The sequence below is a fragment of the Anabas testudineus genome, chromosome 23 (assembly GCF_900324465.2).
Source record: "Anabas testudineus chromosome 23, fAnaTes1.2, whole genome shotgun sequence".
Taxonomy (NCBI): Eukaryota; Metazoa; Chordata; class Actinopteri; order Anabantiformes; family Anabantidae; genus Anabas; species Anabas testudineus.
The window spans coordinates 1,676,665-1,696,016 of record NC_046631.1 but is presented as its reverse complement, the minus strand read 5'-3'; the positions used below and the strand labels follow the sequence as shown (position 1 = coordinate 1,696,016).

Genomic DNA, 19,352 nt, shown 5'->3' with positions numbered 1-19,352 from the left:
TCCACCTCGAGCCTGTGTCCACTGCAATCAGTAATCACCACAGCTCTGCTGATACAGCCTGCTGGGAGTGGATATGTGTGTGTTTTCTGTGAGACAGCCTAAAGCACAAATATTCCATGATTGCACTACTACATTGAGAGCTCCCATCCTCTGAGAAAACAGTAATTGCCTATTTACATTGTCCACAGAAAGACAGAGTGCTGGACTGCATTACTAGAGACCAACTATAGCAACAAGGTTATCAATCATGCTCCTGTGTGTGTGTGTGTGCACATGTATGGGTGCATAATTAATTGTGCATGTACAGGAGTGTGTGTGTTGAGGCTGCAAAGGCATCCTTCGGTTTCTGTCTAGCCTCTCCTCCGTGTTTGAAGGTCATGCCTGTCTGTTGGGGCTGATTACACTAACAAGCACTCAGCTTGCTCCCCTGGGCTCTGTCACTGGATCTGCTTTGGTCCAACAGAGGGATTACAGTTCACACACAGCGACACCAACTATATCTGCGGTCAGCGCCAACCACAGCAAGGGTCCATTCTTTAATTTAAAAAAAATAAAAATCCACACCCTGCTGAGAAACGCGGCTCTTCTTTTGCTTTGATGTTCCTGACGTGAGCTGAGAATAAGACAGGATCACGGCAAAAGATAGACTAGAATATAACAAGGGTATAATAGGTGAAAATACAACATGCTCATTATGCTGATACCGTGTACTGGCCAAAGATTTATGTGTTTGTAGTCAACAGGATTTGTAAATTTGCAGTTGGACTCCCAAACAGGTGTGTAGCTGGGAATGTGGATTCTGACATTATTGACTTTACAAAGCAAATTTGCATCCTACATCCCCCGGTGTACATTATAAACACACAGTACAGTGGACAGTATAGCATACAGAAGCATTTTTAAGTTAGTTTAGTTCAGTGCTAAATAGTAGATCGATTTATTTGGGCCAAGAAACCACCAAACAAAAACATTCTTTCTTGATTAAATGATTTTGTGATTCAATCTGAATTTGCTAATCAACATATGGAAGCTTAAAACCATTGGTTACTATGGATTATGTAAGCATAATTGGTTATTATATCCTTGCATCATATTTCTATGAATGACAAATCCTGGAAATGTACTGTAGAGATGTGTCAAGTGTGAATATGCGTAATTTTTTACAGTCATCATCAGCTTTCAACACATGCTCGTCCCTGAACATGAGGTAGCTGACACATGGAACAGGACATTAAGTCCCTGGCTTTCTTGTTAGAGCTTCATTTTCTTTCTTGTCGATCCTGTGACGTCCTTGAGTGCTTTTCCATCCAGAGCAATTGGAGAGAGCTTGGGAGGTTGGCGGGGGCCGAGTGAGCCGCTGCCAGCAGCCACCGCTCTGTATTGTGCAAAAGAGCTGAGATCCGGCCAAACAAACAAACGCCGAACTGTAGCTTCGCCCTCGGCTCATTATTTATCTCTGTAGCCTTCTGCCTCCTCCTTGTAGCACTTGATCATTTAAAGGGATGGTGGCATCCCTGAACCTTAACCTGCAGGGAGTGGAGTAGACACAGGCAAAAGCTGCCACTTGTTACTGTTACACTGAGTTTTGTGCAAAATCAATGTTTTGTGTATGGGTGTCGACTTTGGTTGGAAGTAAATACATAGATTCACTGCACCTCACATGAGAAATTTTGCACCTGGATCCCTCTCAAAATGATTCTTATTGGTGTCTCATTTGATTTGTTTTGCAGTCATGCGGAGGAACCCCTTTGTGGCGGACAGTTGCTGCAGGAAAGGGTCTCGCAACGCCCTGCAGGAGCTCTACAACCCCACACAGGTAGGACGTCTAGCCTGCCCACGGAGCTGCTCTCTTTGTGTCACTGTCTCGACCCTCATTCCTATTTGTACTCTCCTCCTCACCCAGCTGTGAGACGCTGACCTAAGCTGGCCTGCTTTTAGTTTTCCCAGTTCTTTTGGCTACACTGTTCCAAAGCACCACTGTAAATGAGTCGGCGTGGTGTAAAAATGAAGTCGTGTGCAGAAGATTGGATTGTGTCTGATCCTTTTTTTTTCTTACTCTTATGCAATTTTACTTCTACGCTCTATTAACCATTTATCTGTGTGCACCTCTAAGCCATACATTGGGTTTTGAGAGGTTTTCCCGGGCAGCTAAAATTAGATAAGGTGCACAGAGCTCCACCGTTTATTCATTTTCCATGGAGGATTTTTCCACACGTTCTAACTCATGTGAAGTCCCGTTGGTGTATTTCTGTGTGCACAGAGGGTGTTTCTGAAGCTAAAGTAAACTTTAACAGGGTGCCTCGGGTAAGTGGTCAGCTATTCCTGTGTGTGTGTGTGTGTGTGTGTATGCCTCTTTCCTCATGAGAAGCTGCTTGAATTGTAAATGCTCATACTTTTCTGAACATTTTTGCCATATTTTTGGCTGCTGGGACCTTTTTTTACTTTTCCAGTGGTTGACTTGAGCTCTCTGATTTGGTTTAAGGTTGAAGTGAAGCTAATGAGGCGTGCAGTGAAATACGCGGAATATACGTGAGGAGACGTGTGAGCAAACAATACGTGGAACTACTTTTTTTTTGTCCAAGGTAGATGCAGTAATTTGTGCTGGTCACAGTCGCAGGTTGCCAGGTTTTGGTACTGTCTTGTGTTTACACCTGCGCCCGTGCTCACTAATCATACCTGGCATATATGGGTGTCTATGTATGGTCCTTGCCTAGTGAGAGCTGGCAACACCTCTAGCACCCTGAGAGCTTTTAAAGTTCACCACAAGGGGCAGACTAGAGCCTGATCATTCCCGACCGTCAACGGAATTACTTCATCGTGAAGTCCTGTCACCGTGCAACACAAACAGTCATGGTGATGGAGATGAATGTTGAGATGGCGGCAGAGAGAATGACAATTACAAATGTCCTCATAATGTCCAACCCAAGCAGGTCATGTAGTTTATCCTCTTCTCAGAGGACGAAGAGCTTTCCCATGTCCAGCTACAGCTCCACCACCTCCTTTTTCACACATCCACAGTATAAGTCAGATAGATTGTTGTTTTTAGACTGAACAACTAACATGTACCACCTTCAGAACATGCACCTACTGTGCAATATATCTGCTTTAAATCACTTGATATTCATTTTTTTAAGCCTTGCATCTCCCTAACCCCCTTCCTCTAACAGCCCTTTAACTAATCTTACTCCCTGCTCTCTTTAATGCATGTTCTATGATTAACTTACAAATTCTCTTACAGATATTTTAATCAGAATTAAAATCAAACTGTGCTCATTTGCTAAATGGAATAAACTTCAAGGGGAATGACTTGATACAGCCACACACACGCAGTTAGATATAATCTACAGTAGATTCAGAAAGGAAAACGAGTCTCCCCATAGAGTATTAACCTTTCCTCCTCATTGAAATGTTTTCCACTTCCTCCCAGTAATCACAGAGACTAACAGAGACATGTAGACCATTATTACCCAGTCTCAGGCTGGTGGGAGGGACGTCCACAGTCCTGCAGTGGGTTTGTAACAAGGGAGGAATCATGTAGAGAGAGTTTTATTAGTCCTTCATAAATGAATGTATTGAGTGAAGGCAGGGAAGTGTCTGCCTGCGTCTGTGTCACTGGATAATACCTGTCTGGATTGTTTCACCAGCTGTAGATAACCCCACGATCCCTTCACATTAGTTGGGTGTGTGTGTGTGTGTGTGTGTGTGTGTGCGCGTCTTCTCACTCTTCCTCTCCCACCCTCTCTGGAATTGGATTATGCGAGAACACAGCGGCAAAGACTGGCATGGACTTGAAAGAAGCAGCCCACCTTTAACCCACGGCGAAGACGCCAAAGCAGCTGTCTGAGTGCAACCGCCGTCCAGAGAGCAGCCATGCGCGACGTGTGTGTGTGGGAAGCTGGATAAGTCATTCTGGGTGTAAAGACAAAGGGATTTAGAGGAGGAGGCTTTATTCTTTTCGTCTGTGTCTGTCTCTGGGGGCTGCATATGAGCAGAGCTGGAGAAAGGTGGTGAAAGGAGAGCGAGAGAGAGAGAGAGAGAGAGACGGGGGATTTAGACGAGATGAGTGTTCTGCTTTTCTGGCTGAGAAGATAAACTGCGTTGAGAGAGGAGGCCGCGCGGTGCACGGAGGCCACGGAGAAACGGGGATAAACAAGATGCTTAGTTTCATCATAATCAACAGGAAGTAGTTTCACAAAGTTGACAAGTTTGTTTTCCATCAAGGCTTATGCCTCTGAAAATGTGCAACATGGACACCCAGCTTCACAAAACCATATATGCAGCGTCGGACCACCCTAAGCATCACATGACCCCTGTAACGTGCACATTTACTGCAGTGTTTCTTTCTGCAAGACAAGCCGTTCACTGCTGTTTACAACAAACAGCCCTCTTGCTGACAGCTCAGGAAATGCAAACTGCAATTAAACAGTTAGGAAAAAATGTGATGGGGAAATGCAAATGAGCCATACACGATGCACTGTAGCTAATTAAACTATAAATAGTGCCAGTGGCACAAATGAGATTTTTCAAATGTTGATCTGATGCAGAATCAGAAACTATTAGAACCCTTCTCTAGACTTTGGTGAACCACTAATAGTTTATTCCATTTGGCACAAGAGGAGGAACTATTGTCCTGAAAGACAAAAGTCGTGTGTCTGGGCTGAGAAACGGAGATCCACTCCATCAGCAACCTGATGTTTTCAGGCTGAGATTACAGGACGTGATTTCTGGGTAATTAGGCCTTGAAACGTTCTTGGCGCCATCTGAAGGCAGCAATCTCCGAACTCTCCACGTCCACGTTTGAAAACCAGAGCGAGTGAAACCCTCTTCTTTTTTTTTTTACTCTTCACCTCCTCCACGTTCTCCCCCCCCCCCCCGTCTCAGATTTGGTGCTCGCCGAGGGGTGAAAACGCACCATGTGATCATGAGAGATGAAGGCGACTTTGATGGCTGAGGGAAAGTCGGAGCAGTTTGTCATTATCTTGTCTGTGGTGCTGTAATTATAGCCCCACTTTTTCTCTCTTTGAGATGCACACACAAACACAAACTCACACACATACGCAGGTCTCTAGGTAAGTGACTGTGCACTAATGCTCATACACACACACATGTGTGCATCTGCATTAGTTTCTCCTTCTCCTGGCCTGTTTCTCACAGCACCGCTCAAATGACAGCACAGCATTTCTCCTGTTTAGACTGTGACTTCCATTCCCAGGCGGGCGAACTTTCCCCTTCAGCATCAGCACGTCTCGGAGATCAGGTTGCAGGTTTAATGCGACCGTGGGACTCCGTGAGAGTCACGTCTACCCAGGTGTCGCATATCCTGCCGGTTTTTACCTGAAGCGCCCACAGAGGAGTGCATCGACCTGTCGTCGCTCAATCGTGTTTACACGCTTGTGTTTATATGCGAGTTTGGCGTCAGCAGGCAGCTGTGCTCCAAACCTGTCATTGCAGTTCTGATCCCAGTTTTATTATGGTGCAGTGTGTGGTTATGCAGCTGTGAGAGGGATGGTTGTCAGACTTGCTCGTACGGGCAGGCGGTGCATTCAAGGGCACGCCCGAGAGTTGGCAAAGAATTACACACAAAAAAAAAAAACATAAAAAAAAACTCATCTACTGTTGTAGGAGCCAAATCAGCACAAAAAGAATGCTGATCCTGACTGATCCTTATAAAAACCGCTGGTTCCATTCAATGACACGAAAATGACTTTTCCCGATTATGTCAAAGGGACAGGTTTCGGTGTGTTTGTGTGTGCGTGCATTTGTGTGTGTGTGTGTTTGGCTTCGTAGGCTCCCACATGGGAAGTCCAGTGCTTTTAGCCCCTGGCATACACACGGTGTCCATTCATTCACTGCCTCCCTGCAGTCCTTCAATGTAACAAGCATCATAAAGCCCTGTGAATCAGTGGATTTGCTTCTTTATGGTTTTCTTTTTCGCTGTTTTCCTAAACATTTTGGGTGTAGAGAGGAAGCTTGGGGCTAAGATGTTGCTTGATTTAGTCCAAGTGGCCACTGCACCAGGTGCAGTGTGCGTGCTAACTTTAAATGTAACATAGTTTATGCAGTGATATTATAATTTAATGTAGTAAAAACAGGCTGCAGCGTGCATTTAATGCATGAGGGTTAAAGAACATTTCTTCTGGTCTCTTCCGTGGCGAAGTCGGTGCAGGTGGTCAGCAAGAAGGGTGCGTGTCGACAAGGAGCCCAGAACTCCCTCTGCTTCTCATAAATGACCCGATGGAAAGTTAATGTGCTGCCGTGCAATGGAAACGATGAATCCACCTCATAAACTGTCAGCATTGTCCACGTTTTATAGGACGGCCTCGCCTTGTTGCCTTTCGCAGCGAGTCAGGTAAAACATTATGCATCGCAAATCAGGTTTGTGTGTGTGTGTGTGTGTTGGGTACACTGGTAGCTTTATTCCTGGCTGCTCTATGAATGCCAGTCTGTAAGCAGAGAGGGTCAGAGAGACAGTCTTCAGTGCTCTCTCTCTCTCCCTCTACCATACATCTGAGCCCGTCCTCATGCCTGTTTGAGGGATCAGGTTAGAATTAGTTTTAGGTCGAGGTAACGTTTGGGGTTTAGGGGCTAGGGGATGAATTATGTCAATGAGTGCACTTTGTGTGTGTGAGTGTGTCAGACAGAAGGCTGCATTGATAAATTCTCCGGTTAGACGACATCACAGCCACGATGAAGACAGACAAACTGACGCAGGGAACAGAGATGCGATGAGGTCGGCAGACAGATCAGGTTTTAGGAGACAAATTGGAAAAAAAAACGTCAGATGGAAGCGTGGATACGTTCTGCTGCAGCACTCTGCTTTCACCTTATTCATCCTGGATGGCACAGGCGCAAATTCACCAGTTCAGACAGTCGGCCAGTGGAAATATAAGCAGCACCACAGTAGCCTCACAGAAAAAGAAGCAGGGCTGCACAATTCATTAATTGTGAGGAATATCTAAATAGCAGCGCTGACTGCCGCAGTGTTTAAATTGCAATCGAAGGCAGCTTCTCTAAACAAAGTGCTCTGACGCTCTGCACCGTTCCTGGGCTGCAAATTATGATGCATTAGCATCTCATTTTCTCCCACTACACACTATGTAAAACATAGTTCTGAACCTCTAGGGGGATACTTTACCGACAGAAAGCTGCTCCCGTATGTGCGCTAATTCAAAGTGCCACTGTAACGTTGTGCAGATATAATTTGGTTTGATGCTCGGCCTTTTCGGTGGGAGCTCTAGGTGCGGGGTTAACCTATTAAGGGGCCTCAGGGAAAATATTTGCTGTTGGACTGACGCCCCTTGCACCTCTCTGTACTGTGTACGCACCTTGTGTCCGAGTAATGAACATGGAGGTGCCTTGTTTGCCTACGTTGCAAGTTAACCTCCCGCTGACCAGAGTCAGACTCACCAGCACTGCTTCAGAACTGACTGCTTCATACTGAGCAGACCCACTATTTAAACATCCCAATTCAAAGAAGTATCAGTTTTTTTGAAGGGTTTCGTCCATCTTCCATCTTTTCCTGTGAAATGACCCCCTGGCTCCTTTCTTCTTCTTCTGTTTATTGCAGCCATCAGTGGACCATGAGGTAGCTATTCATTACCACAGTTGTGTCTAGAAGACTCCGCACTGCTGTTTCTCTTATCATATTTTATACTTTGAGAGGGAATGATAATGCGGCGAAGAAATGAAGACTTAAAATACAGGAATACAGTCTCCACGTTCAGCTGCCATCAGTTTCTCACACAAGAAATGCGAAATCATTTGAAAATGCATGATGGGCTCATCTTGAAGTCGCTTCGGCTTCTGATGAGATCGAAAGCACATATTTTGCATATTCTTTTTGAAAGCTTTCATATACTGTCCACTGATGAACAGACTTTTCTCTTTTAAGATTAGGTTCTAATGGAGGCGTAGGCGTAGGCGTCGTCCCTCCTTCTCCCCAGTTGATGATCGACAAGCTTGCCAGCCAGAATTGATTTATTTGCTAACACAGAGTGCAAATTCTCACACCTCACAAACACCCTCATATCTAAATCAATATGTACAACGGTATCTGTAACACGGTGTCATTCATCAAATAGTGCAGCTGTGCAAGGAAACTGCTGAGCTGAAGGTTTGAGGTCCTTCTGGGACCTTGACCAATTGGAAGAGATCAAACTAAATTGACCATATTATGTGAAGCTGCTAACTACTTTTATAGCTGTGCTTTTATGACTTTGGCCAGCTCCTATCTGATGCTGACCCACTAGTTCATGTCTACAGGGGATTATGGGGGAAATGTGAATGCAAATAAGGCGTGTAATGGTATCTTCTCCCCCATGGGAACAGCTTGACATGGCCAGAGGTCAGTGACCTCCATCACATCTTCCCTCCAGTCTGGGTCGACGTATCACCCCTCTCATCTCTTCCTCTCTCTCATCCTTCCTCTTTCATCAAAAGTGCACAAGAGGCTCGACTGTGCTGCTCAAAGAGGAGATAAAATGGCAGAAAGTAATCCCACGGAAAGAAGAGAGATAAGGATGCGGAGAAGTGAAGCAGAGGAGGAGATGACAAGATTCTCTCCCATGTCTCTTTTTGCTCATGTTAATTACAGCATTTGTCCTCCTCTGGGACGGAAAGCCACACGCTCGCTGCAACATTTGGGTGAATCATAGCGTGATGTCTCCGAGTGGAGAGTGGGGAAAAGAGGAGCTTTTTATCAACACCTTTTAAGAGTCAGAGTTAGCATGAATAGGGAAGAATGGGGAGCAAGCACAGACAGAAGAAACCTGAGGGGGGCAAAGTGAGGCCTTTGTCTTGTGCAGAGATGTTCATAATCCATCATGCCTTGCCAATTTACACGCCCCCCAAAGTGTGGGTAACAGATTAAAGCAAAGGTAACAAGTCAGCATTTGCAGAAACGTGCAAATGAGATCTTGTGAGATCCATATGTTGAGAGAAGAAGACTCACACACTGCATGCACAAGCTGCTATCATGTGGGTATAAAATGATATGTTTCGCACACAACTTGTTTTCTTGCGGGAACAAAGATATATGTCTTGTGTGAATAACTTTCACATGTTGGGTAAGCAAGATCTAAATGTGGTGCGTTGTTTGCAGGAGAAATCAAACAGGTGTCGAACGCATCACGTACAGTAACTACTTTTGTGTGTAGTCACCGGATAAAAAAGGATCCAGTAGGTGTCCTCCCATGTTCTCTGTGTAGATAAAGATATTGGCCACTTGGAGATGTGGCTGGAGAGAAATACACACAACGCTCTTTAGTCAAACTGCCTTCGTGTGTCACTTGGTGGTGGGCCCTGAGTTATTTCAGCACTTCATGTCGGCAAAACACTCACTCCCTCTCAGCCCTGACGGGTGTAGCACTGAAAGAAGCGGTAAAGATGCAGACCGCGGTATAATCAATTTAGATTCCACGAGGGAAACCAGGGGCACTGCCCTGAAGGGGGATTCAGACCTAAAGGAAAAATAATCAGGAGGCGTAGGAAAAACATTCCTGCACTTTAGATGCAAAGCCCTCCAGCTGCTCTGCGCCTTTCCATTTCCCCACTGTGCCCCTCCTTTCTCTCCTGCCAGTGCTCACTTCACTTCATCATAAGCGTCACTGTGAATATGAAATATGCCTCCGATGAATGATAGCTCCCTGAATCCGTGCATATTGAACACTCAATATCTGTAATATCCTCCAATATCATTATTTTCCTCTATTACCATGAACTAATCTCTATCATAGTCTGTGGAGCGACTCAGATAGGGGAAAAAGATAAAGAGTAAAGAGATGAGTATGATAATAAAGGCTAAGATTAATAACACTCTCACTATCTGTCTTCCCAGTCTACCTCTCCTCTGCTTTGGTTGAGTTGTATAAAGGAAATTATACACAAACACATGCATATATTGTGATTAAATTTGTCACTATGTTCTGGTATAAAAGCTTTCTTAGGTCAAGAAAAGTTGGTTTGGCTTCAGATGTTGGTTTTTGAAGGTTTTTATTAAAATTTCTTTCTTTCTTCTCTTCCTCTTCTATGCTCGTCCCCAACTAGCCGGAGTTGTCAGGAATGGCCGTCCTCCACCAGGCCAGGAGGGATCAGGTAGTGGATGCCTGTCGAGTTTACAGTGCTTCCAGCCATAAGCGGCGAGTCCTAACACCAGGAGACCTCAAACATCTTGTGGTGGATGAGGACCACGAGCTCATCTACTGCTATGTCCCCAAGGTGGCCTGTACCAACTGGAAACGTGTCATGATGGTGCTCACAGGCCGGGGCAAATACAGGTGAGTTCATCACATTTCATACTAATGAGTTTAAAAAGTATGTTTTAGCATCCTTGCATGCTGCCCCCCATTTACTAAAAGAGGATAATGGAGTGTGCCTCTCTTCCACAGTGACCCAATGGAAATCCCTTCCAATGAAGCCCATGTTCCATCCAACCTGAAGACGCTAAACCAATACAGCATTGCTGAGATCAACCACCGCCTCAAGAACTACCTCAAGTTCCTCTTTGTACGTGAGCCCTTCGAGAGGCTGGTCTCTGCATATCGCAACAAGTTTACCCTCAAGTACAACTCGTCCTTCCACAAGCGCTTTGGAACCCGTATAGTCCGGCGCTATCGCAAGAACGCCACACAGGATGCCCTTCTCAACGGCGCTGATGTCAAATTCAAGGAATTTGCTGAGTACCTTGTGGATCCAGCCACACAGCGTGATGGCCCACTCAACGAGCACTGGCAGACTGTCTATCAGCTTTGCCACCCATGTCACATCCACTATGACCTGGTGGGCAAATATGAGACACTGGTGGAGGATGCAAACTACGTGTTGCGTCTGGTGGGTGTCGGTGACTCCCTGCGCTTCCCAAGCTACGCCAAATCCACTCGTACCACAGATGCCATGACAGCCCAGTTCTTCAGCAATATCAGCAGTCAACAGCAAATCCAACTCTACCAGCTTTACAAGTTGGACTTCCTCATGTTCAACTATTCCACACCTAGCTACCTCCGGCTGGACTAATGGAGGACAGAGCTAGGACTCGTGGGAACTGCTGCCTTGTTGTTGTAATGGACAGAATTTTTTGGGAAGCAAACTTGATTTAAATAACTGTCCTAATACCATAAAGGCATGGGGCCTGAATTAGACATATAAACAGACGCTGAAAGAAAGAAAAATAATGCATGCTCGTATGGCCATACCTAGGAAGATGTCCAATCATGTCTGGGTGACACAGAGAGCACTGGTTGGATGAGAATGTGGGCTAAATGGACCAAACGCATGCAAAGACTAAAATGTGTGGGTGAAGCAGGTCTTCAAGGTGGTTTAAAAGGAGAAATTCAGCTTCAGAGAACAGACTTGAAAGGGGATTCTCCTGATGATGTTCCCTACACGTTTCAAACAAACTGCTGACAAATTAGGCTGCTTCAGATTCTGCAAAAGCAAACAGCCGCCTCGCACGTGCCCTGACCCCGATGCATCGTGGAAGCAAAATCTATTTCACCCTCCTCCCGATCAATAGAGAGACTCCGTCAAATTGTAAAACACAGTTGATGTCCTTTGCTGCTCTGTCAGCACGGTGCGTTAGGACCCATCCCCCTTGCTCTCATTAGAGTCATACATTACAAAGGGAAACTGGCTCATCACAGGACCCTGTTTTTGATGGCTACTGACTTCACTCTCAAGACCTCTACAACTGTAACTATGGTGGCATGGTCTTCAGCCAACAGTTTTAACCAAACAAGTTCTCTGGTCTTATGATGTTTGTGGAACGGACCTCTTTTGTTACACCGCAAAGTCTCAAGTAAAATCATAGACGCCTGCCCCCAACAGTTAGACTGGGGCACACTAGCTTGCGAGCACGGAAAGAGACAGCCTCTGTGGTTATGAAAAGGTTGAGGTTACTGGATCTCATAACCCCGCCCAGCCAGGGCGAGTCAGCGGACACATTCAGGGGCGTCCCCACGAAGCCTCTGCTCCGACAACCAAACACATCTTTCAGTAAATTAAGATTATGCTTTTGTCTTTACGCTTACTTTTGTCTCCTGAAGCATTGCTGCGAGCAGCAATAACAAAAGATTATTTAATTTGCTTTGTTGATTAAAATTATTAGAGAAAGATTTAATATTTTGTTTTCCTGGGCTGAAGAACGTTTGAACAGATTTTTTTAAAGTTGAACTGTTGTTCTGTCACGTCCGGTTCTTTCTTCATAACTTGCCTCCGACACATTATCAATGCACCGCAGCGTTTTCATGGCAGAAGGTTGTGCGGACTTCGTCTGAGATGATCAAATAATAAGTCTTCGGTGCCAAAATGGCTGTAGCAGCCGTGTTCAGTGCACATCATTGCCGTTAAACAAATTCATGGGAAAGGTTCTCCCTTCCCAACGAGAACATGACACCTAACTGCTGCTGTCAGTGTACATATCAACAATTGATTGCCCAAATCCCAGAGTCAGAGATGGTATCTTATACTGTAATGTGATTAATGTTAGCAATGTTAAGCAATGTCAAGGTTAATACAGTAAGTGCACTCTCCATCATGCTGAGAACTGTATTACACAGGAGGGAGAGAAGGAGGGGAAGAAGGGGGAGAACATCTGTCCTGCACCTCTTTGTAAATTCTGAACCACTCCATCTACAAATTCAAAGAATAAATATCCGAGCTGTCTCGTGGTTCAAGATTAAGCTGCTGTACCTAAAAGGGGCACTCCACAGGTTTTAGTCTGCATGGTTAGTACTACTCACTGTACTCACTGTAATGAAAACACTTGTATAATGTCTTCTTTGGCTCTGGAGAGAGCTTTCCAATAGCTTTCGGTGGGATGTATCAGCTACCAAACCTCCTCTTGAAGCTTTTGAAGTATTACTGTACACGTGTGTGGGTTATAATGAGAGAACAGCTTTCTGTTTTTACCCCCGCATCAACATCTGGCTCTAATAAAGAAAAAAAAAAAAAAGAAGCTCCTGGTCTGGCCCGTAGACCTGGGCCCTAATCCTCCAGCAGAAACAATGGCTGTATTCTCAGTGTGGCCTCCTCCTGGGTCAGATGCGCAAAAATACACACACTCAGCTCGCACATTAGCTCTCCTGCTGATGTTGACGCCACGCAGCGGCGTCTTACTCAGCGGTGAGGCACGGGTGTGCAGCACGCCGACTGAGCCTGCAGTCAAACCGCTCATTTAGCCCCAGAATGGAAGAGAGAACGATGCACAAAGGACCTCTTAGCCCGCAAACAAGCCGTCCTCACTTTATCTTGTTCTCACCCGCCTCACTCCAAAAGTGGACTCCTGCAGAAATAAATAAAAAATAATAATACAAGCAATTCAGTGTTGCTGATCCCTACTGTCCCTGCAGGAAAAGGGCAGCCTGCTTAAACAAACAGAGCTGGTATAAGATCCCCACAGGGAGCTAAGAGAGCACGGAGAGATTTTCTGACTGGGATATAAACAAATGGCTCAACGCTGAGTCCTTTTGTGTCTATTCTTAACTGCATAAATCCAGGCCTGTTCGCTGCCCAGGCGTCTGATGCTGTAGGACTTTCTATTCAATTCAAGTCAACATTTTCGAGTGCCTACGTTCACTAGGCTGAATTACATATCTGCTGTTTGCTAGAACGAATACAGGAAATCTAAACATATCCAATCCAGCCCAAGGTTTGTTTGTGTTTTTTTTCAAGGGCAGAATGATATGATCTGTCCTCCCAGCTTTACTTTGTCATTTATTCACGATTTGAGAGATCTGTTGTCACAGCAATACAGCAAAGGCAGTGAAATTTGGCTTGTTTGAGCTCCAATGCACACATCAAGGCCTCAAAGGAAAAGCAACAAGTCCAAGATCTTATCATTGTCCAGATAGATTCGGATTTTCTCAGCACTTGAAATGCCACTAAGATCCAAAAACGAATTTCTTTGACTTATAAAAAATGTCAAACTTTAGGATTTAGTCCTCAGGAGACAAAGTAGTTTTCTGCTTGAACATATTTATATACTGTACAGTAAAGCATTGTCATAGCCGATGAATATCGCTACTAATTAAAGGGATATTACAGCATTTTAGGAGCACAGCCAGTTAAAATTCCTCGATATCCTGGGGTATAAACAAAGAAAAGGACATCAAAGCCCTGTGTTGGGCCTCAACCTCCTCTCCTTGTGGACTTTCTTGCGTTGACATTATGTGTAGCTACAGCTCCTGTCATATTTGGTACGGCCGCTAGAATTAGAACACATATTGATACGAAACGTACCGGCCTACTGGTAGGCAGTATGTTTAACCCTAACTCTAACCCTTCAGAACTATAACGTTGGCCTGATAACGACTGATAACTGGCCATTCCTCTAAACTTCATCTTCGACTAACATGAAGCCTAAAACCAACCCTTCGACAGCCCAAAGTCCCAGTCTGTTGCATTTCCTCTTGCTCCTCTAAGCAGAGACACCCATCTCGCAAAAGGAAGCACCTAAGGGTGGTTCTAATTAAATGTGCAAGACGTACAGTAACACCCGCAAGGATGTGTTGTTAACAGAATTCTATTCACACTTCTTGCAGGCCTCCCTACCGTATTTACACACACACGCTCACCTGCTGCCTCCCGAGGTTGTCGCATTTGCACAAATGTGGATGAGTTTTTAAAGTCTTAAAAAGGTGTAATTGTCATGTGATTCATTTTCTAAAACCTGGCTCTCCCTTTGTTGTCACCTGCTCCGTCAAGGATGAAACGCAAAGAAGCAGCCAGGAGAGTCTGTCACATAGAAATCTCATTAAAAGGTGTTGTAGATGTGGAAGAACACAGGAAGAACACCAGGATGCAGCCCGATTGGGGGCGAAAGATCCCCGAATCAGACGGGTTGTAAACAAGTTTCAACATCAAGATGATCTAAAGTTTTTTAAAAAAATCACACATTGTACCGAGCAGCTGAAGCTCAGTCATAAAGTTAGTCTGTAGCAGGACGGTTCCCAAAACCCTGAATCAACACATCTCTGATGCTCTCACTGACTCATCTTGTGTTTTGCCCACTCACGTCTATTTCTGCCCGTTGGAGAAACAGCTGACTTCACTGGACTTAGTTTCCATAATAAACAATGATAATGTCACCTTTCCACCAAAGGTACTGCCAAGTGCCATAACACTGATGCAGCTCTACGTGTGGCTGCTCCCGCACTCCGCACCTTGTTTTTTATGCTGGGAGATGAGGGTTTAGATACGAAGACTGAACACTCATGTGTCGCGCGCCCTTTCTGTTTTGTTGTAGCATCGCTGCCTCTTTCCCTAAACTCAGCAGGTTCACAGTGAAATTTACCAAATCGGTCTTAAAACATATGACTGTAGTACTCCAGTCCAGACTCAAGTCCATTTTTTTGTCTTGTACTCTTTGGTATTGGACGTGAACTTGGACTTGGAGTCGGCAAATACTTAGATAGTTACCTGCTATTTTGTCTTTGGAGAGTGTTGAGGACTTTAGTAGTTCTTTTTATTGGTGGTGTTTCAGTCTCATTTACTTGGACTCGACAAGCACTTGGACCTATCGTGGACTCGGAACAGGTGGACTTGACTACATCCATGCCTGACTGGTGGTTTAAGACAGACTTGAATGACTGGTTCCCACTTTTTCAACTCCTTTAATTACAACGCCATTTTCTATCTCATCACATATTAACAGAATCAGTTCACCGTGGCGGGCATGCCGTCACGTCTCCCACATCTTGTATGTCGTCCTTCATTCGAGAGAGTACAAGCACCTTACAAGCGGTGTGGAAACTGTAACCTGTGCAATATGCAGATGTAACCTTTTGAGAATGGAGTCCTGAATAAACCCCGTGTCTGTTATTGAATTCCTACCATGTCAATAGCATTTTTTTTACCATCACGTCTGACATCAGAGTGTCTCATGAGCTGTGACTATGAGTGGAGCTGCTGAATAATGGCCACACAAGTGTGTGTGTGTGTGTGTATTCTGTGCTGTACCCTCTCTGCCTTAGAGAGAGTGACTCAGGGGGGGAAAGCAGGAGTCTCAGTCAAACAGAAGCCATTTATTTATTTATCCTCACACAGCCACACACACACCCCTTCCTCGCTATTGCCATGGCAACGCGTAACCTCTCCGTATCTCTCAGTTCCTCCCGGGACAGCCTCTCGCTGTCCTGTTGTACTCAGTTCATTTTCAGGCATATTTGCTGTCATCATGAATAATGGAGCAGCGTACTGCGCAGGGAGAGCAGCAGCACGACCTGCCCTTCATCCTGTCTGGTGTTTTCACAATAAAATCAAACTGATACTCAATGCAGACGTCACTGCTTGTTTCATTGTGTGGTTGTCGAATGTCAATATCACTACTTCTTAAAACTCCAAGGGTTCACATACTTTTTCCTGCCACTGTGAGGACAGAACATATCTCTGCAGTCCATTACATTACGTGTTTTGCTCTTTTTCAGCATCAACACCAGTCAAGGCCCCGTCTATGGCTCCCCAGGGTGCCTCTCTGGGTTTAGCCCCAATAAATGGACTCTAATTGACAGGGCCTGTGGATTTATTAAACCGAAGCCCCTAACGTGGTGTTTTTTCTCTCACTGCAATGAATTTAAAAGTGCCAGGGGAATTTTGGTGCAAACATAGACGTTGTCCAGAATTATTCCCTAGACACACACATTCACTGCAGCCTATAAAATAAACACTCTATGAGATTATGATAAATTCTTTAGAAGAAGAAGAAGAAGAAAAAATCACTACCTGACCAATCAAATACTGTATCTTTGCTAACAATCACCTCATTAAAGCCATCGCAGCAGCTGCGTTTGCGTCCCAGCCTACGGTCCCTGTCCCGTCTCTGAGCCCGCGCAGCCACACTGTGTCACTGCGTCTCTGTCATTAGGCCAAAAACTGAGCCCTGTGGTCCGGGGGTTCGTCTCAAGAGGCCGGCTTTGATGAAACATCCAAAAAACGACCACATGAAAGGCAAAAAAAAAAAGGGCAGAGCTGGAGTTCTCTCATCTGAGAACGCCACGGGTTGGATTGAATATGCAACCGATGAGATGTTTTACTGTGCACAGAGACGGGGGAAATAGGGAAATGTCCAAGACCCAAACTAAGATACTGCTTAGATACTGTCTCTGGGTCAAATTGGTAGTTTGATCTACTGAACAGCTCCTCCAAGCTAAATGAACAAATACAGTGGGTTGTTAGTTAGTGTACGTGTTGTTCTGATAGGTAACCAAGTGTAACCACCTACCTGACCCTTACTCAGCACACATACATGTACACACATTGAGACACATGCACACACTCCTGGCTTCCCTTGTAGTCTTGACCCCCGAATTCCTCATCACCCTTCCCACCATCTCCGGCTACATACCCCGTCATTAGGGGGTGGCCAACAGTAACTCGCGAGTATGTGTGTGCCTTTCTACGGAGGTCACAAAACAGCCTCATGTTCCAACTGAGAACAAGCTAAAAAAAAAAAAAAAGGAAGGTTCCTTGAACAAGCTGCGGACCAATGATCTCTAAAAAGCATTTGTCAGAGAGACAGAAATAGACTAAGTGTCCTCGTATCTCTGTCTTCTCCACTGAAGGCTAGTTTTTACCCCAAAATACACAAGATTTATATGGAAAAAAGACAGAAACAATCTTTACTAAGGTTTATCTATTTAAATATTAAATGGTGCCCACTGTGCTAAGCAATGTTCCTGCTCAGTACCCAGTATGGTGCCCAGGAAACTGTTCCAGGATACAGGACGACAATTACTAAGCAACAAAACTGGAAATCAGGCTGGAATAATAAGTTTCTGCTATTACTACTACTCAAAATGAGTATAAGTATTATCCTCTAACACATACTCTCCATGGATGATGGACAGAAGAATAATTATTTCGAACCCTGAAGAGGAATTTACAGCACCTGGAATAAATCTGACATAGACTCGTACTTTCGCCACCTGTGGCAGATGTTGTTTTTTTCCTGTAAAACGTTCTGCTTGCTTAGTCAATTCCTTGTCCATAAAGATGAAAAGCATTGGCAGGATGTCCACAGCGAAAGGATTATCTGAAGCGATGACAAATGATTTATGGAAATGCCGACATTTACACTTGGGAGGCTGAACGGATGGAGCCAATCGGTCCGCTCACATCTCGGGCGTTCTGCGTCCCGATGTGTCACTGTCGCTGTAAAAAAATGTCATCTGTTATCACCGGGGGGGGGGGGGAATTTATGGTACAGTGTGTGTCAGCCTGGTGGTCAGAGAGGCTTTGGCTTTCACTGGAGGACAGCAGCGTCCTTGCAGGGTGAAGACAATGTGCTCTTTTAAAGGTGTTCAGCCTCCTCCTCCTCCTTGGAGGCCTCAAGCATTAAAACTATTCTACCATGGGGTTCAGCTAATTGATTTACTCTCCACTCGGGGCAACCTCCTTATTGACAGAACACTGTTATTGATGGTTATGAAATAGTTTTGTTGGACTAGACCTGCTTTTATGGCTCTTCAGTTACGAGCTGTTTGCCAGACTGGATGGTGAAGGTGGACAGCTACGCCCTCGGCATGAATAATTATTGTGCAAGTTATAATGTGCTACTGTTAACCTTCAAGCTGCATTGTATATGCCGACACAGTCTTTTGTGTTGATTTGTTTACTACTTTACCAACGTATCTTTTCAGGGTTCTCAGTTCCAATGCTTTTGCTCAGATCATTTGCAAAAGTTCTGCATTAGCGTGTCTGAGGCGTTCTCAGAGTGGCACACTTACAGCTGTGAGACTCCCCGCAGAGTAATAATGGCTGCATCCTCCTGCTGCCGTCTCGGTTTGGTGCCAGACGAGATTTATAACCCCCTTTACGCAGACAGATTGACCGGCATTTCACTTCAAGAACACTGAGCACCGACTACAGGCTGAGTCATCCATCCTCAACAACAGCACTATCCATCTTAGGGTGTGGAAAGTACAGTTACTGTCAATGTAGCAGATAGAGGACACGGTGGTGGGGGTGTAAAGGTCAGGGTGTCACATCCAATCCAGCTATCAGTTTCCCGGGGTTTCTCTGAGAAACGGATCAACATTTCAGACTGTGTGAGTAACAACTCTGTGAAGAGCACAGAGAAGTGCAGGTCGCAGCAGGTCAACACCGGAGCTCAATAATTCAACAGAGTTTGTACAGTGCGACTCCAGAGCAATGTCACCCCAACATGTCAGGAATGTTCCTGTGCTCAGAAAAAACCTCAACCCACAAAGGATTTACTCTGATATTTCCTGGCAGTGCTGACGTCATAGTCCAACCATCCTGCTGCACGGTACTAGAAAGGTAAAGAAACAACTCTGCTGTGTGCTCGAGTAAAGATTTTACCCAAGATCCTGCACCATCACATGCATTTAGGTGTGTCTCTT

General features: G+C 45.0%; 1 protein-coding gene across 2 annotated transcripts in view; it reads left to right on the top strand.

The window, feature by feature from the left end:
• chst11 (carbohydrate (chondroitin 4) sulfotransferase 11) overlaps positions 1-12,112 on the top strand; it is a 38,392-nt gene extending 26,280 nt beyond the window's left edge. For both annotated transcript variants that reach the window (XM_026363903.1, XM_026363902.1), the window contains exons 2-4: positions 1,731-1,816; positions 10,045-10,274; positions 10,386-12,112. In XM_026363903.1, coding sequence (XP_026219688.1) covers positions 1,731-1,816; positions 10,045-10,274; positions 10,386-11,010 — 941 coding nt within the window. In that variant the 3' untranslated portion in view covers positions 11,011-12,112. The remainder of the gene's footprint in view (positions 1-1,730; positions 1,817-10,044; positions 10,275-10,385) is intronic.
• Positions 12,113-19,352: the final 7,240 nt, after the last annotated feature.